Raw genomic sequence first — 16471 nt, forward strand, 5'->3', positions numbered from 1 at the left:
AGCAATTAACAAAATGGTGAGAGATTGCAGTGCTCTAAGATGCAGAGGGAACCTCAGTGTCCTAGTGCACGAATCATAACATATTAGGATGCAGGTACAAGTAATTATTAAAATTGTTAAAATGTTACCATTTTATTGCAAGGAGAACTGAATTTAAAATTAGAAAGGTTATGCTTCAGTCATACAGGCAATTGCTGAAAACATTTGAAGAACTGTTGCCTCCTTATTTAAGTAAGGATGTTAATGATTGGAATCGTTGGGAGAAAGTTTTGGACAGGCAAGATTATATTCATTGGAATTCAGAGGTGTACAAGAACCTGATTGAAATATATAAGATCTTGAGAGATCTTGACAGGATGGATGTGGAAAGGATGTTTCCTTGTGTTGGAAAATCTAAAACCAGGTGTCACTATTTCAAAAGGGAGTCTCCTATTTACGACAGAATTTTTTTCCTCATGGGACATCATGAGCTGGAAAGTCTCTTTCTCAAATGGCAATGGAAGTAGAATCTTCAGTTGGGGTGTGGGCGAAACAGTATCGAGGTGGGAATGTAGAATAATCAGATCAGCCATGACCTTATTAAATGGCAGAGTAGGCTCAAGAGGCTAAGTGCCTATTTCTGCTCCTAATTTGTACATTCTTATGCGTGTACAGATATTCTGATGTTTCATGAGAAACATGGGAAAGGTACAGAAAAGCATTACTTTATTTTTAAATGTTGAAGTAATTGGAATGTTAAGTCCCAGATCCTAAACAAAACACAAGAGAAATTATCTCATTATGCTCAACCAGATGAAAATAGTTAGGTTTGGCTAACAAATGCCTGACTAATTAGAAGATTTGAAAAGGCTACCTTGTTTACCAGGCAACCTTTAATCCCAGAGAAAGAAAATTGTTTTGGAAACAAAATTCTTTTGTGGCTGAGGCATTTTCTTTCCATGCTTCCCAGCACTTTTTCCTTCCTCACACCCCCCACCACCAGCTTCCCACTCGAAGCTCCAGAGCCTCTCATTACTTACTCGGAACCTCTCCTCCCATGAAGTTTGTAGAAGCTGAATCATCTCCAGTGGAGATCCAAGCTCTGTGATAGTGGTCAATGTGTCTGCGATGTCATTGCTGTCCTGATAACAGTAACCATACAGCTGCAGACACAAGGGAGGAAAGAAAACATAAGAATAGCAGAATGTTCAATAAAAAAACTGACTTTATAGAAAAGCACAGTCTACATCTAATATTGCTGCAAAATAACCAATGGGTTATCAAAACATTATAAGCATGATATCTCGGATCTCTTATATTGTATTTAACCAATTTATTAGTACCAAAACAGACCATTTCATTCATGTACCACTGTTTTGCTCCATGAGTCAGTTCTCACCTTAGTTTATCAAACTTTTATTGCTTTCTCCCTCAGCTCTTAAAAGAAATGCTACTTATTTCATCTACTTTATTTTGTGGGAGTGAATTCCACAGTGTAAGCACTAGTTAGATAGACAGACCTCTGCCTGTCAACATATTTATATCATAAAATGCTGATAAATGTGAGCATTCTTTACTGCAGTAAAACTAAATCTCAATGAATCCAAACAGTTTCATTAAATCAAAGCAGTAGGGCTGAATTTCTTGGAAGTACAGCAGCTCTGTATAGTCCTATGATTAAGATTATTTTTGCCTATGGCATGCCCTGTCACTTTTGCAGCAAAACATTTAATGAAAGATAATCAGGTCAAAGGATTTTTCATTTCCAAAACATATGGGGGTTGAACTCAACTGTTCCCACCAGGTAGAAAAGGGACAGTGTAAAAGAAAATCAGATAGCTATAAAATAGATGGCAACAGTTAAACCTGACCTCAAGTAATTGTGATTTTGGTCTTTACTGTTTCATGAGTTTAGTTGCTCCATCAAAGAATTAGGAATATAAACAACCTCAAATAAATTATTTTGAGGGATGGTCAGTTTTAATTTTGTCAAAATGAGGGATGGCAGTATTTTCCCTCACTGTTTACAGCTATTACAAGACTTAAGAATTAAGTAACTTACTACAAAAGTTATACATTGATTCAAACTTCATTTTCTCAACTCTAACATGTGCGTTAGCCCCAATCTCAGAACTGTTCACTTCATCAGTGTGACATTTCAATTAGCAACACCAGTTTTCTTGCAGGATCTTGAGATACTAAATTGACAGCCTGATGGTTAGTGATAAATTATGGGTAATTTGTGCTTTGCACTCACAGTGGGTTCACCACCCAACAACCCCCCATCATTACTATTTCCTAAAGTTTATCCTTGTACAAAGCAGAGTGCAATCTGGGACTATTATTGTGGATTTGTACACAATTTGTCTCAGTGCTCTAAATGCTCACATTTATGGTAAATTCTACATAGCTCGTGGAAAGGAGTATTTTAATCAAATGTTTCATGTTTGTTTCAAAATCAGTGCATCAGCATCAACATACAAACTTGTCAGAACCAAATAAATGTGAACTGATTAAAAAGAAACAAAGTGAGAACATGAGGGATTCATACACTGCTTGCATTTCATACATAAAGTAAGATTCCAATCTCATAACATTAACTCAAATTATTAAATAATAAATTCAATTTGAAGAAATTTACTTTATCCAACATTCCACAAATTGCCAATTTATCACTGTTGGTTTAACTTACGCCCAACCATATATACACTTGTGACCTTTTGTACTATACTGTGCAGTTTAATCTTTACTATTGAAAGAGAAAGCAACCCTTTCTAATAAAATTATTTTCAGTCTGACTACTGAGAATGCAGATTGGAAATTGCTTGCTGCTTTTATCTAATCATTTTAAAACTGATTCTTTTTCTTTAATCAGTTCAAGTTTGTTGCCATTTTCAAATATAACGAAGAAAATGATATTGTTCAGACAGTATTTTTTAAAGATTAACTTGTACCTTTCTATGTTGCTCTTGTTTATTTCTGAAAACAGTCCCTAGTTTTGAATATTTTACCTGTAAAATCAAAACTTCTGAATTTGCATTTTGCATTTTGCTAACTGGTAAATGTCCTTAATGGAATGTCTTTTTTATAGCTCTAAGCCAAACTGTTTACCAAAGGTTTTCATAATAAAAACCTAAATCTTGTAGGTTTTTATATAAGTGACGACCTCAGTACAATCTGTCACAGTCCCGGTGTCTTAAAAGTCCTTCTTTCTTCTAAATAATAGTGACACAACTGCCCCTTCCCCAGAGGGGGAAAAAAGAGAAAGGTTAGCCTGACACACAAAGCTTGACAAGCTCATTGGGATGAAACACAAAGAGAGGACCTTATTAAGCTGTCATCAGTAAGTTAACAGCGAGCAAGCAACAGCCCCTTGTGAATGAATATGCAAGAAAAATGGGCCCTGTTTTGTTGTGTGAAGTGAATAACAAACAGAATCACTGGGGAGAGAATTTCTGTGTGATTCGGAAGCTGTCTTGTGCCACTTCAACGAGGTTTTAACGCAAAAGTGAGCTTTCGTTATAATTGCACTAGGTAGAGTCATGATGTTTTCCTGAATGTTAGTGAAAATGAATATTTTATCCTGAAACATATACACAGGATAAAAGCGGGTGAGGTACCTTGGAAAATGCTTTAGCCTATAAATGACAAAATCAGTAGTAACAATTTTGAGCTGTTACTGTTCATTTTATTTATCTCATGATATATATAAAGCTCAATAGGTGGTACAGAGGAGAGCAACAAGAATGTACTAAAATATTTTAGACGGAGAATCTAGTTTTTCAAAGATTTGACAGAGTAAGATATAAGTAGATCAAGGTAAGATGGTCAAAATAGATTGCAATGGAACTAAGGACCATGCCTAGAAAATACTTAGCTATTAGATTAGATTGCTGAGAACAGGTTGATCTTCTCTGGCTGGCTCCTCTTGGAAGTGGTAAGAATGGAAATGCTGTGCTCCATGAAAATTTCTTGCTGATGGAGAACGTTGGAGCACAGCACAGCATTTCGAATTTGGATAAAAATAGCCCACAGATTTTCCGAGATTGGTCACAAGATGTGCGTTTCTTTTCCTCCCTTACCCATGTCAATAATACTTACAGAAGGTATTGTGTGAGGATGCACCAATGAAGGGAGAAACGAGAATTTATTGCCCAGGTAACCTTTCGTTTACCCTTCAAAAGTGATCAATCCAGCGCAATTTAAACCAGAAATGATGTAAGTTCACTCCATGACTTAGCTGTTCTCAGCCAGTGAGATGCTACCAATGGCCCCTACATTTCTCAGTTGGACAGGAAGAAAGTCAATCAAGAATTCTGTTCCTGATTCTGGTCAGAGTGCTTTGCAAGAACATGTGTCAAGGGATCAAGCCCAGGGTATTGGACAACAAGATATAGAGATTGAAAAACACGCTGTTATTGTAGAGGTAGTACACAGCATCACATGAGAACTGAGATTACAATTGCCTTCCATTGACATTGTTGATGCACTGCAAATGGGTGACATCTTTGAAGATCTATAAAGTCCAGCATACCTCTGAATTGTGATCATTCTTAATTAGCCTGAGCCTTCTCAGATACTGCACTTTGGCATGACTCATGCAGTATGTCAACCACCTGGAATATTACCGGGAGTGAATCACATTCCCTGACCTCAATATATCATTTTCAGGATAAGGACACTACAAGGAAAGCTGACTCCCCTTGTCCATTTGTGTTTGGCCTCAAATATTGAAGGTGAACCTCTTGAACTGCGGCAATATAGTCTATGTAATAGTTAAATACTACCGTCTGGTTTGATAAGTCATTTCAAAGGGAAATTAGTTTGTGTGGGACTGGGCGCATGTACAGGCCAGAGCAGGTAAAGGTAACAAGTTTCCTTTTATAAAACGTATTGTTGGCCCATCTTAATGATAAACTATTTCATGTTCACTTTTACTGAGAACAGATAGTTTAACCCAATTCCAGATATTTTTAATTGAATTCAAAATTTTAATTGCTGTGGTGAAATCTGAAATCCTCTATGCTTCTGGTCAATTGTACTGCTGCAGTGAAATATACCCCCATTGACTGCTACATAATCTGGGGCAAAGCCTCTCCTATACTATTGCCTTACATGACTGGTATGCTTTGTATCTCTGACTTTGAATAAAACGCTCACTTCTGAATTAATTCTATTGGCGCAAAGTAAGCTCCACGTTGATGTTGACCATTCTCCAGATCCTTCAGAAACAAAAGTATAACTTAATTGTCACTATCTTTTACACTCACGTTAGCGTCTAAAATGCAAAGTAATATTTCAATGTTTTTCACTAACATCATCTAGCATTTTGTGCATTTTCCTTAAAAATTATTAAAGGCAGCAATGGAAGCACGGCGACCTTTCCCCGTTGTTTGTAATGTTAATTGAATTGGAACAGATTCCAGGGGAAATAAATTGCAGCATGAATCAGGAGAGCTGGCTGCATGTTCATCGACTCTGCTAAATAATCCTGCTGGGCCCCGTGCTTTCCCTCTTTGCATATTATACTGCTGGAGCAAACACACTCCCGTAACAACATAAATGCTGAGAGCAGGTTCGTTCCGGGGGTCCGGGATTCTTAACAGTAGCCGTTTGAATGTTGGCTAGTGAAGACAGGATTAGACTGCCTGCTGGACAGGCTCTCGCACTGTATAATTGAATTGGGCCCAGTAATCTGAGGGGCTTGAATCGCTTGCATTGCTGACCATGCACGACCACTTTGCATGGGTGCATGCTGCAAAATCAAAGAAGTTTAAGAGATATCGGTTGTACCCCTTCAGGAGCGTGTTTAGTTTCCAGCTCTCATTTGCATTTCCCCTTTATCCCAATCTCCTGCTCTTCCCCTGTCACTGATGTAAAACAAAACAAAATCTAACAAAAACTCTCTGAGCCAGCCAGCATCTTCACAATCTGTGACCCCGTTGAGTTTATCCTCTTATGGGGCCAACCCCAGAGATTGAAACCACATGCGATTAATCGACTTTGTTTTCAATATTTGAAAAGGAAACCGTTATCGATCGATTGACTCGATTCAGTTTATCTAAGGCTACAAGTGTATCCCTCTGAGTTGTACTGTATCGCCCCAGTCTGTATTCAACACACACAGTTCCATTGCAGGCACCCCTGCCTTTCCTATCAGAATGAACGACCCTGGAATGAAACAGAACCCGAATGAAGCTCACATAAACTTGTAATATATGTCACAGGCAGCAAGTGTAGTTCGTCTGGTTCTTTGGTTTATCACGAGTTAGTAATTAACCATTAGAGCAGCAGGGACTCTGGGTACAACGCTTTCATTCAGACGATCTGTTCTTTGCCCGTCACATGGCCTGGATCGGAGGGTTACTGTACGGGTGTTTCATTTCACAGTCGGAGTCAGTCATTCTGTGGGAGTTGTGTACCGTCCATCAGCACTGCGGAAAATATCCGAACGTTTCCATCTTTTGGAAAGGGTTAACGGTGCCCGTGGAGGGATTGTGACCAAAGTCCTGCCGCCGAGGGATAGAAAAATAGCAACGCCTTTTAGGGCCGAATGGCCTCAACATGAAGCATCTTGCTCATTCCCACAAAAGGTGAAAGAGGGCCCAGGGCTGAGTCCCACAAACCAGCCACGGTCCCTCCTCCCAAAACTGGGCAGGGACAGCGACCGCCCTCAGTCGTTGGTGAACCGGAAAAGGGGGGAACGGTCAATAGTAGGACCAACGCGGAAAACTGTGAGGTTAAACAACATCTGTCATCGCAAAGAGCGAGTCCCATTCTGTTTTCCTTAGCATTTCTACTTCTGACATTTTTTCATGTTACAAAGTTACAATACATTCCCAAAATGAGCCCCTTAAATAAGAGATTTCCGCCTTAATCAGAATAATATTGATTCCAAATACTGAGGGAAAGTGCATGGTGTCAGGATGCGCCTTTACTGTACGTGTCCTCTCCCACCCCCCATCCCCAACCAACCTAGCCTGATGACAGTTTCTGCTAGCTTTGTACTGGCCATGGTGATACAGTATCTGACCCAGCTTGCTTCAACTGTACCGCAGCAAGTAGCAAAAACAATATGGGATGGGATCTGCATGCATCATTAACACCTTTCAACATTAACACTCTTCACTGAGGTGCCACTTTCCACTCTGTCACGCTAGTGAACTTAGGGAACTGAGCATCAACCAGGAGTTGGCCTGTCGGTTCCGCTCATCCATCCATTCCAGGCTGCCAGCTCTGAGAGGCAAATTCTAGTCAATAAACAGAGGAATGACCACGCGTCGGATGTCAGGAGCGGATTAACATCTGCTTTAATTAGACAGGGGGCGGTTTAGACACAAAAAAGCCCCGGTTTCTTGAAAACTAACAAGTGCGGGCGCATATACCCAGAACTAATAGTAACAGAGTGAAATGCTTTTTACATTTCTGCATTCTTGAACTATTACTCAAGAGTGCCCTACTTAACAGCAAGATGCAAAAATAAGTTATTGCACTGAACATTCCTTCAGATGCTTCACAGTAGGTCACTGACGGGGAAATTATGCATTCTTCGGCCTGTGGGAATCCAGACGCTGAGAATTTTGGAGTTCCAGGACTTCCTTTTTCCAAAAATGCAACGAAGGAGTTAATTTACAGGGTTTAAAAAAAAAGCCAAGACAAGGTGCAATAGTTGAAATGACAGGAGGTTAATGAGTGCGAGAGATAAAAGCTCCGAGGCCAGGGAACATTCCCTTTTAGCGTGCTCCAGTCAGTGTAATTTGTACTGGTGAAAGGTCTGGCCGTAAATCAGTGATCCGCATCAAGCGCGCTCTTTCCAATTTCAGCTCGAACCTTTTGTTTTAATTAAACCGACCTCGCGGAAACTGACATCTCCCTCCCATCAGTGACTGCGGTTTCAGGACAGCTTCGTCCCCAGGTGGCCACCTGTTCATGGGAAGGGAGAATGAACACGCAGCCGCTTCACCAAACGGCGCCAGTTCGTGTATATTTCCAGAGAGCAGCTTTCCCTGAAAACCTCCTTAGTTTACCGAACGGATGGGACTTCAAATCAATCATTTTGGAAACGGCCGTCACCCTCCCTCCCAAAGAATAGCTTGCAACATTTACTTGCAATAACAGTCGTTTAACATCGTCACACTCCACTTCGGTAAAATTTCTGGCGTTGAATGTTCTAAAATATCCCTCCAGTGTTTGCTGGGAGACCACTGGGCATACCAGCATACAACTGGGCAGTGAACTAGAGGCAGGCCAATCTTCAATGCCCATCTAATATACTTCAACAAAGATTACTTTTTTAAAAAAAGTTTAAGCAAAGTACAAATTGGAGTTATTTCACTGTATCGTGTCTGCGGTTTCTGATCTGTGGGTTTAGTTTTACGTCGGTCCTTCTTGCCTGGGGAAGTATAACAACGTTGAAATTGGTCGTGTTTAAAATAAATTGCAATTTGGTTTTTATTCATTCACGGGTGTCACTGGCTGGGCCAGCATTGATTGCTCATCCCTCATTGCCCAGAGGGAAGGCAAGAGTCAACCACATTGCTGTAGGTCCAGAGTCACATGGAGACCAAATGAAATCAGGATAGCAGATTTCCTTCCCTCAAGGACATCGTGAACCAGATAGATTTTTTATGACAACACAATCGCCATGAAAGAAGCTTATTTTATTCCATTATTGTAATGAGTTCAAATTTCATCAACTTTACTGGTGAGATTCGAGCTCATGTTCCCAAAGCATTAACCTGAGGGTCTGAATTATTAGTCCAGTGACTTTACCACTACAATCCAGCCCCACAATTCAGATAGAATATAAGAGACACTGCCTTACTGGTGAACAGACAGCACAATAAGCCTGAGAGTAGTGAATAGGCCGCAGCAGCATTAAGTGATACTGTGCTCTGAAGAAGGGTCACTGGACCAGAGACGTTAACTTTGCTTTCCCTCCACAGATGCTGCCAGACCTGCTGCGTTTCTCCAGCAACTTTTGTTCAATTCAGTCATTGCGTAATTAACTGGGCTCGACTTCTTTTAAAGCAACTATGAACTTTACTCAGTGCACAAGCAAAACAAAATAGAAATTGCTGGATAATTTCAGCAGGTGAATTCAGTATCTGTGGTGAGACAGCAGAGTTAACGTTTCGGGTCTAGAGGTCGTTCAGAATATCACTGAATGTTGTTGTGGGGGTGCGCCTGTTCATTACTCTCAGACTTATTTGCACATCAGCCATGCAAACTATCTTCTTCTACCTAGCCTTTGGAGACTCTGATAATCAGGCGTGATTTTCTCCCTAAATACAATACAAAGATTGGCTCATTGAGGGTCTTTTCTTCCCTGGAAGTCCACTTTCAATTCACACTGACTGACTACCCTCACGGCCCGGCGGCTGCTGGCTAATCTTCACAGGGTCACATTTGATGTTGTGTTTAATCTGGGAGCGGCGGGCAGAGCTGGAGAGTCGGGCGAGTGCAACAGTTACTGGCGAGTTGAAATTCGGCCTGTCATTTTAAGTACACTGGTGTGAGGAGCGGGGCTGGAAATTAGATTTGTCATAGCCCCAGAGGACAACATTTTGCTTGGACATTTTAGATAACAACATCTAACCACACACACAATATTATTACTGTGAGCAATTGCAATGGTAAAAGCAGCTTCGCCCAGAAAAGTACGGCTTTCCTCTCGAGATTAAACCTTCTTGCCGATGAGGGGGACACATTTCTATTTGAAGTCGGCTTCAAACCCTGGGCGGTTTGGACAAGGCTTAAGGGAGAGACCTCCTCTAAACAAAACAGAACTTCCTTATTCGGTTGCACATTACACGTTAAATTGAGCACCTCACAAAATCCCTCACCTTAGTAAAGATCCGAAAAACGGTTACTATAGGAAATGGACCAACAGCATCTAACACTTCTTACAAGTGGGAACCGAATTCATTTGTCTCAACCTCCCACACCCCACAATAAATTCTTGACTGTGTGTGTACGAAAATAATGTTCCTGTTGTGTCATCTGATTGAGAGTATGGTCCTCCGACTATGCACAAACTTCTTCAGAAAGCCATCGCATTCCAGTTGTGTTAGAGGGTAAATGGTATGGAACAATCTCGTCCTGCCTATCGAAAGCAGTCGGGCAACGAAGGATTTATTGCATTGAAGGGCTGAATAGACGCGAGTCTGTTTTCCAAATCTGTGAAAGTGAATTAAGCCGCGAGAGAGACACAGACAGCCCCTCTGCGCTGGTCAGAGGCATTGGACTCCAAACAGGTAATCTGACAAATTCCCTAAAAATTGCACGGATAATGCACCAGATCTATTTGCATAATATCTGCGTGCTTCTAAAACCGGTCATGGGACACGTGGTGAGGAGTGAAGCGCTTGGCTTTATACTCTGAGCAATGTTTTAAAATACAGCATGATTTTGATTTTAAAGTGCTGCCGAGACGGCCTTTTGGCATCAATTGCATTGCAGCCCGTTGGGGCGAACGCCGCAGCAAATGATTCACTGATTTCCACTGGAAGCTGAAATAACCTCTGCAAGCCTGGTTCGGACCCCGTCGATTAAAACCAAATCGACTCCAAAATTCAGGCAGCGACAGTCGGAGCCACACTGCGGCCGCTTTTAACTCGGCCGGTTCAAAGGGAGGACTCTGCACACACAGCGCTGGCAATGTAGCCCACATTCTCAGCCAAAGACTGCGTAAACGGGGAGTGAATCTCTGATGTTCGCCAGGAATCTTTGAAGGAAAACCAGGCAACAAACTGCAACTGTAAGGAGGGCGTTCAGCCCATCTCCTCGGGTAGCTCGTCCGTAAAAGACCACCTTCCTTCTCCCCTCCTACCCCATCCCTTCACTCTCAACAATTACAAAACTCAAGAAGGAATTATTTCCTAAAGGTCACGTTATAACACTATGACACAATCTGCTCACAGTAAGGCAGCAAGTGGAGAACGAAATGTTTTAGCTTAAGTTCAAAATCTTATATTCATTCGGGAAAAAAAATAAAATTTCAGCGCCGAATTGCTTTTGCAGGACTTTTAAAAGTGAATTCCTGCTGAGAAGCATGTTAGCATCGCCACCTAATTCTACAATCACATTATGATCTGAAATGATGCCGAATGACCGGTCTTAGTATTGAACCGGCTCAAATACTGTGAAAAATCCAACCCACTGGCACACTCACGTGAGATAAACATCTTTAATGAACTGAGATGTTAGTGCTTTCGCATTCACCGTGAATGACTGAAAACAATGCCGGGATAGCAATGCTGTCATGAAGTGCTCTGTATATTTTCCACGCGTACATTGAACCAACAAAGATCAGACAGTTGTATGGCTTTTCAAAAACAACTCTCTGAGCAAATAAATCATTCCTCAAATAAACCAAATCTTTTCTGTTGTCCCAGCAATAAATTGCTCCAATAAGTTACTGATGGACAGTGCCTGTCACTTACCTTCAGAATGTTTGAGTGCTGCAGCCGTTGTAAAAGTGTCATCTCTTTGACAAGTTTGTACGAAGCTAGTCTGTAGCAATCTTCCAGTGCCCCGTACTGCTTGACACAATTCTCCATGTCGTGTCCTCCAAAGTCCACTGACTTTAAGGCCACTGCCAGCGTTTCATTCAGGACCGCTTTGTATACTGCTTTAGTGTAGCCTGAGCCTAAATAATGGACACTGCTCGCGTTATTAATATCCGGACAGCCCAGGGGAAGCGAATGGAACCGAACTGGGCTGCTGGAGGCGAAGGTACTTTCTCCAAGCGCAGTCAGCGACCGGTTCTTCTGGAAACCGGGGTGTCTCTGTGGTTGCGGCTGATGCTGGGGCTGCAGTTGGTCGGGGGAGCTGTTCTGTGCGAGGTCCATCAGGCGCCTCTCTAGTGGTCTGGCGAACCTCCCTGCAGCCGCCGTGGAGCCAGGCTGCTGCCGATAGCGGACAACCTCCTGGTACCTTTCTCTCAGTTGCTTCAACAGGTCTTGGTCGGTCACCCGGTTGAAGTATGTGGACGGGGCAATGCTGAGGTGGTCTTGCTCTGGTCCCTCGAAACGGTGCTGCTGCTGCTGCTGCTGTTGGTGATGGTCAAATCCAGGGATAAATAACAAATTCAGTAAAGTGCCCAGGAAGAATGAACAGCAAAACCCAGCGGCGATGGCAATCTTTCTGCGTTTCATCTCGTTGATGAATCTGCGAAAGGACTTTGCGTGAAGCACTATGCAACGCGACTGTTTGAAACTGGAGTTTTCACATTGTACAGTAAAATTTGTACCCTGCAGGGAAGATAACACTTGAGGGATTTTTTTTTCTTTCCTATGATGTATTCTTCACATTGGTTGCTTCCCCTCGGCTTCCCCCTCCCACCACCCCCCCCCCCAAATCTTGATAAGCAAAGCTGCGTGACGCATGCTGATTGACAGGGTTGCAGGAGCCAGGCGGGATGCCCGCGCGCGGCACCATGGGGGTTGAAGTCCTTGCATTTCATCCGCTGAGGACTCGGGCCGCACGGGACTACAGGTTCCAGAGTACACCGCGGCCCCCCCTCGCACGCGCGCACAGCACAAGGAAACCGAGCGATAGGTATGCCGCCCACAACACTGATCTCAACCAATCAAAGCGTACATACTGCCCATGTCCGGCGTTTATTGGCTGCTTCATGTGCCAACCATTCGGCTATTTACAATGCCGTGTTTGGCCCCGCCCCGCCAGGTTGCGCACGTGACAAATACGAGCGCAGATCCCGCCCACGCTGCTGGGAATATGAATGAGTGGCGTGATTGGCAATGACACGGTTATCCATCAAGCGCACATTACCTCGCTATTAGCGACTAATTAACAAATGCAATCATGTTTCAAATTCTGGAGGAGCCGGAAAGAGGCAAAACATAATAAATGTTTTGATTAGTGCGATAATTGATGAATGGTAGCAAACGAAGGGCGCGCAAACCTGGACATCTTAAGGCAGCTTTTCATCCAAGTTATTCATTACTGTTGTCAGCAAATGTTACAGTTTACTCGCTGAAACGTCTGTTTAAAGTCAATGGGTCATGCGGGATAACTTACCACTTGCAAGCCTCATCCAGCCGGCAACATTTGAAGCCCACCGTATGATCTGGCTTATGTAACCATTCCCACCCCCGCTGAATCCTGTTCGAGTTTTTTTCGTAGTAGCGCCGATGCTATTACCGGGAGCTCGAAGCAATAGCGCTTTATGAAAAGGGAAAGCAGGAGTCGCTGTGCATTGAGGCTCACACATTGTAAAATAGTAGCGGTGCAAAAGGAATGTGTGATACTTTTCTCATGCCACTTTTTAATGCGCATTTTCTCAAATCTGTGGAGCAATTAATAGAAATGAAGTGTGCAAATAAATTAAAACAACATGTCTGTATGAAGCCTATATCAAGGAAGACGTTGAAGCGCCCCATGGCTACTCTCAGTGTTATACAGTCCTTGCTGCTTCTTCCATTTTAAGAAGTGGACTGTATATGATTTTACTGCTCCTCGGATGCTGCCTGAACAGTTGTGCTCTTCCAGCACCATTAATCCAGAATCTGGTTTCCAGCATCTGCAGTCATTGTTTTTATCTGTATATGACATTTATAGAGAGAAACCTAATAGGAGTTTTCCTGCAAAACACATGGATGATGTGAAATAAGAGAGACAAACAGTAACCATGACTCTCTTTCGGAACAGGATTAACGGCAGGATTTTGCCTTTCTTATATATGTGAAGTAGACGATAATGGATTGATAAAGGATAGTTTCACCATCTCCAGTCGAAGCAGAATCCCCTGAGGTTATGGTTTATTGGGGAAAAATCTAATATGGTATGGTGGAAAAGGAGAGTAAAGAGTAATTTGAATGAGCACTGACACATCATGTAAAGGAAGCTGAAGAACTCGGGTGAAGCGTCCACATTTCAAACCCTGAGCGTGTTATTTTTTTTCTCTCTCTCTCCACACACGCTGGCTGCCAGTTTTTTTTAGTGTTTGCTGCTTCTGTTTTAGTTTGTGTTTTCGCTTGGCTTCAACCTTGTCTGAATCCAAATCATTTTCTTGAATCACATCGGCGACTTACTTCCAAAGTCCCAAATCATTGTACAATATCGGTCTTGCACTTTCTTTTTCAGTCTGTCTTTGAGGCCTTCCTGTTAATTTATGTGGATTTTTAAAATTAATTCATAAATCGCTTTAAGGCGATTTCTGCACTAGTTCCGACTTTTTAAAACAAATTTTCTCTTGCCTTCTTTTCAAAGTTGCAGTTTACTGAGGTTAGGTCTATTTTGATGGCACATTTTGCTTTACTGTGGTTAGGGTGGTACTATCGGAACAAGAAACACATTTGGTGACCGAAAGTGCAGAAATGATCTGCAATTACGAAATACGCCATCTACTGTTTCACGCTGTGGCCGGAGGGACTGACAAGAGCACTGAAAGTCATAAATCCAGCTCATTTCAGAGCGATGCCATTCCCACTGCTCCATTACCCACAGCAGACAACTTGTGTAGACACAGAGCTCATGTTGCCTGCACGATGCATAACCGAGCTTCCAATGTTGACGCCCGCATTAAAACACACCCCGGTCTGGCATAATCTCACCCCAGCGCTTATTTTAATTCATATACACGATCTTGTATTCATATACAAAAAATCGACATGAAATGTGTTCGTTTTGAATGTAACTTTTTAACGAATGCGTCCGTTCATTTGGACAAATACAAAAGCAACCAATTAGACACCCTGCTCCCACCAACTGTTTTAGAAAAAAGGTTCAAAAATCATGTTTTGAATTCCTTTAAAACGAGTAAACAAAACCAAATATCTGGGTTTGGACATTATAGTTGGAAAATGTAGTTTCTGTTGTTGAGGAGTCAGTACCACATGACTGGGGATATATTCAGCCGGTGAGGTTTGAACTGTCAGGGTATATACAACATGCTTAGTCTTTATCTTGTGTTTCCAGGCATTTTCCTGAAGCAGGAAAGCAGTTCTCTAGCTCATCTCCCCCTTTGTTTCTATCTTTCTCGGTGATTTGTTCCTGCCACCTCAGGACTGATTGCAAAGATATATTTTACACAGGATTCGTTTCGGGAGTGATGCGCTGGCCTCTCTGTGTTATTCCATTTCCACCACAAACCATCCCTTCTAAACGTTCCAGGAACTGCCGAGCGCCAGGCCGCTCTGCAACATACACCGATCTAAATGTTGAATGTGACAAATTTCAAACATGAGTCAATGTAACTGGTAATCTCGGTTCTGCATTGATCCGTGACAGGCACTGGAAACGGTGCTAAGCAATCGGTGTTCTGGAGGGTAGCTCGAGGACGGCGAGTTATTGGACGAACCGGGCTTGACAGCAGTTTACAAATGCACCAAATTTAGCACTGGATTGGGTTTCAGTCTTTCATCTGCCATGTATTCATCGACAAATATAGGTGACTAGTACATGAGACTGGGAGAGTCGGCTCTTTCTCCCGTTCAGCACAAGCAACTCGACTTGCTCAATGTCACCAAACGCAGTTTTATCACAAAAGGCGATACCGTGAGATTGTCAGGTTGTACACTCTCAGCAACTTTACAAGGCGACCGCTTGACGATGCAGCTTGGATTGTAAATGTGGACGTTTAAAGAGCCTGTTACAGAGCCCCGTTACAGTTACAAAAGAAAGGTCAATTTGCTGACTCATTCCTTGCTAGAGCGCAAGTTTCAAACTGAGACTTCAATGTTACGACTATTAAAGTTGATTCTGAGAACCTTTTCATTATCCATTCATGAATAATGGATAATATTAATGATCCATTACACAAAAATGTACAACTTCCAAACGCCTGTAGGAAAGCGGTTGAGGTCAGGCGGTGCCGATGCTTTCCCGTGTTAAGAAGGTTAAAAATCACACAACACCAGGTTATAGTCCATCAGGTTTATTTGGAAGGACTGCTCCTTCATCAGGCGGGATTGTCTGGTTCTGGAATTTCGGGTAAAGTTGAATGCTAATCATCTGAAGAGCTCCGCGTTGGAATTAGCACTAAATTTTAAAACGATACCCACGCTCCCCTTCCGAAACAGGACATTATTTTCCAACCACCAGTTGGCAAAATGAGGAGCAGTAAGCACGTTAAAATAGCCACACCACTCCATCCAATCAGTGTTAAGACCTTAAGAATCCCTCTAATCACAAGCACAATGCGCTTTATTAATACAGTGAATAAAAAAAGTTAAAAAAATAGTGTAAGTTGGTTCACTTTTCACCAGACGCCTTATTTTTGTCAACTTTAATATGTACACATTAATTAATTGTCGTTAACATATTGTGTATTCTTTTAGATTTCGGGGAGAAAAACGACTCTAAATAATTGTATGAAATAATTGTTTTCTTTCAATAATTAAAGACGATCATATTACAGCCAAAAAGGCGGCAGTCTCGAGGTCCGAGGGCCGAAGATCCAGCTTTTACATCGACTGCTTTTCCGTTTCAATTGAAACAGTCAGAAGTGTTGGTTTAGAAATATTCT

General features: G+C 42.1%; 1 protein-coding gene across 1 annotated transcript in view; it reads right to left on the reverse strand.

Moving 5' to 3' along the window:
* The window catches only part of pkdcca (protein kinase domain containing, cytoplasmic a), a 56755-nt gene extending 44493 nt beyond the window's left edge, over window positions 1–12262 (reverse strand). Inside the window, exons 1-2 of the mRNA XM_072580691.1 lie at window positions 11424–12262; window positions 1020–1142 (exon numbers count right to left, since the gene is read on the reverse strand). Of these exons, the coding sequence (XP_072436792.1) occupies window positions 1020–1142; window positions 11424–12137 (837 nt within the window). The 5' untranslated portion in view covers window positions 12138–12262. The remainder of the gene's footprint in view (window positions 1–1019; window positions 1143–11423) is intronic.
* Window positions 12263–16471: the final 4209 nt, after the last annotated feature.

Source organism: Chiloscyllium punctatum, chromosome 11, assembly GCF_047496795.1.
Source record: "Chiloscyllium punctatum isolate Juve2018m chromosome 11, sChiPun1.3, whole genome shotgun sequence".
NCBI lineage: Eukaryota > Metazoa > Chordata > Chondrichthyes > Orectolobiformes > Hemiscylliidae > Chiloscyllium > Chiloscyllium punctatum.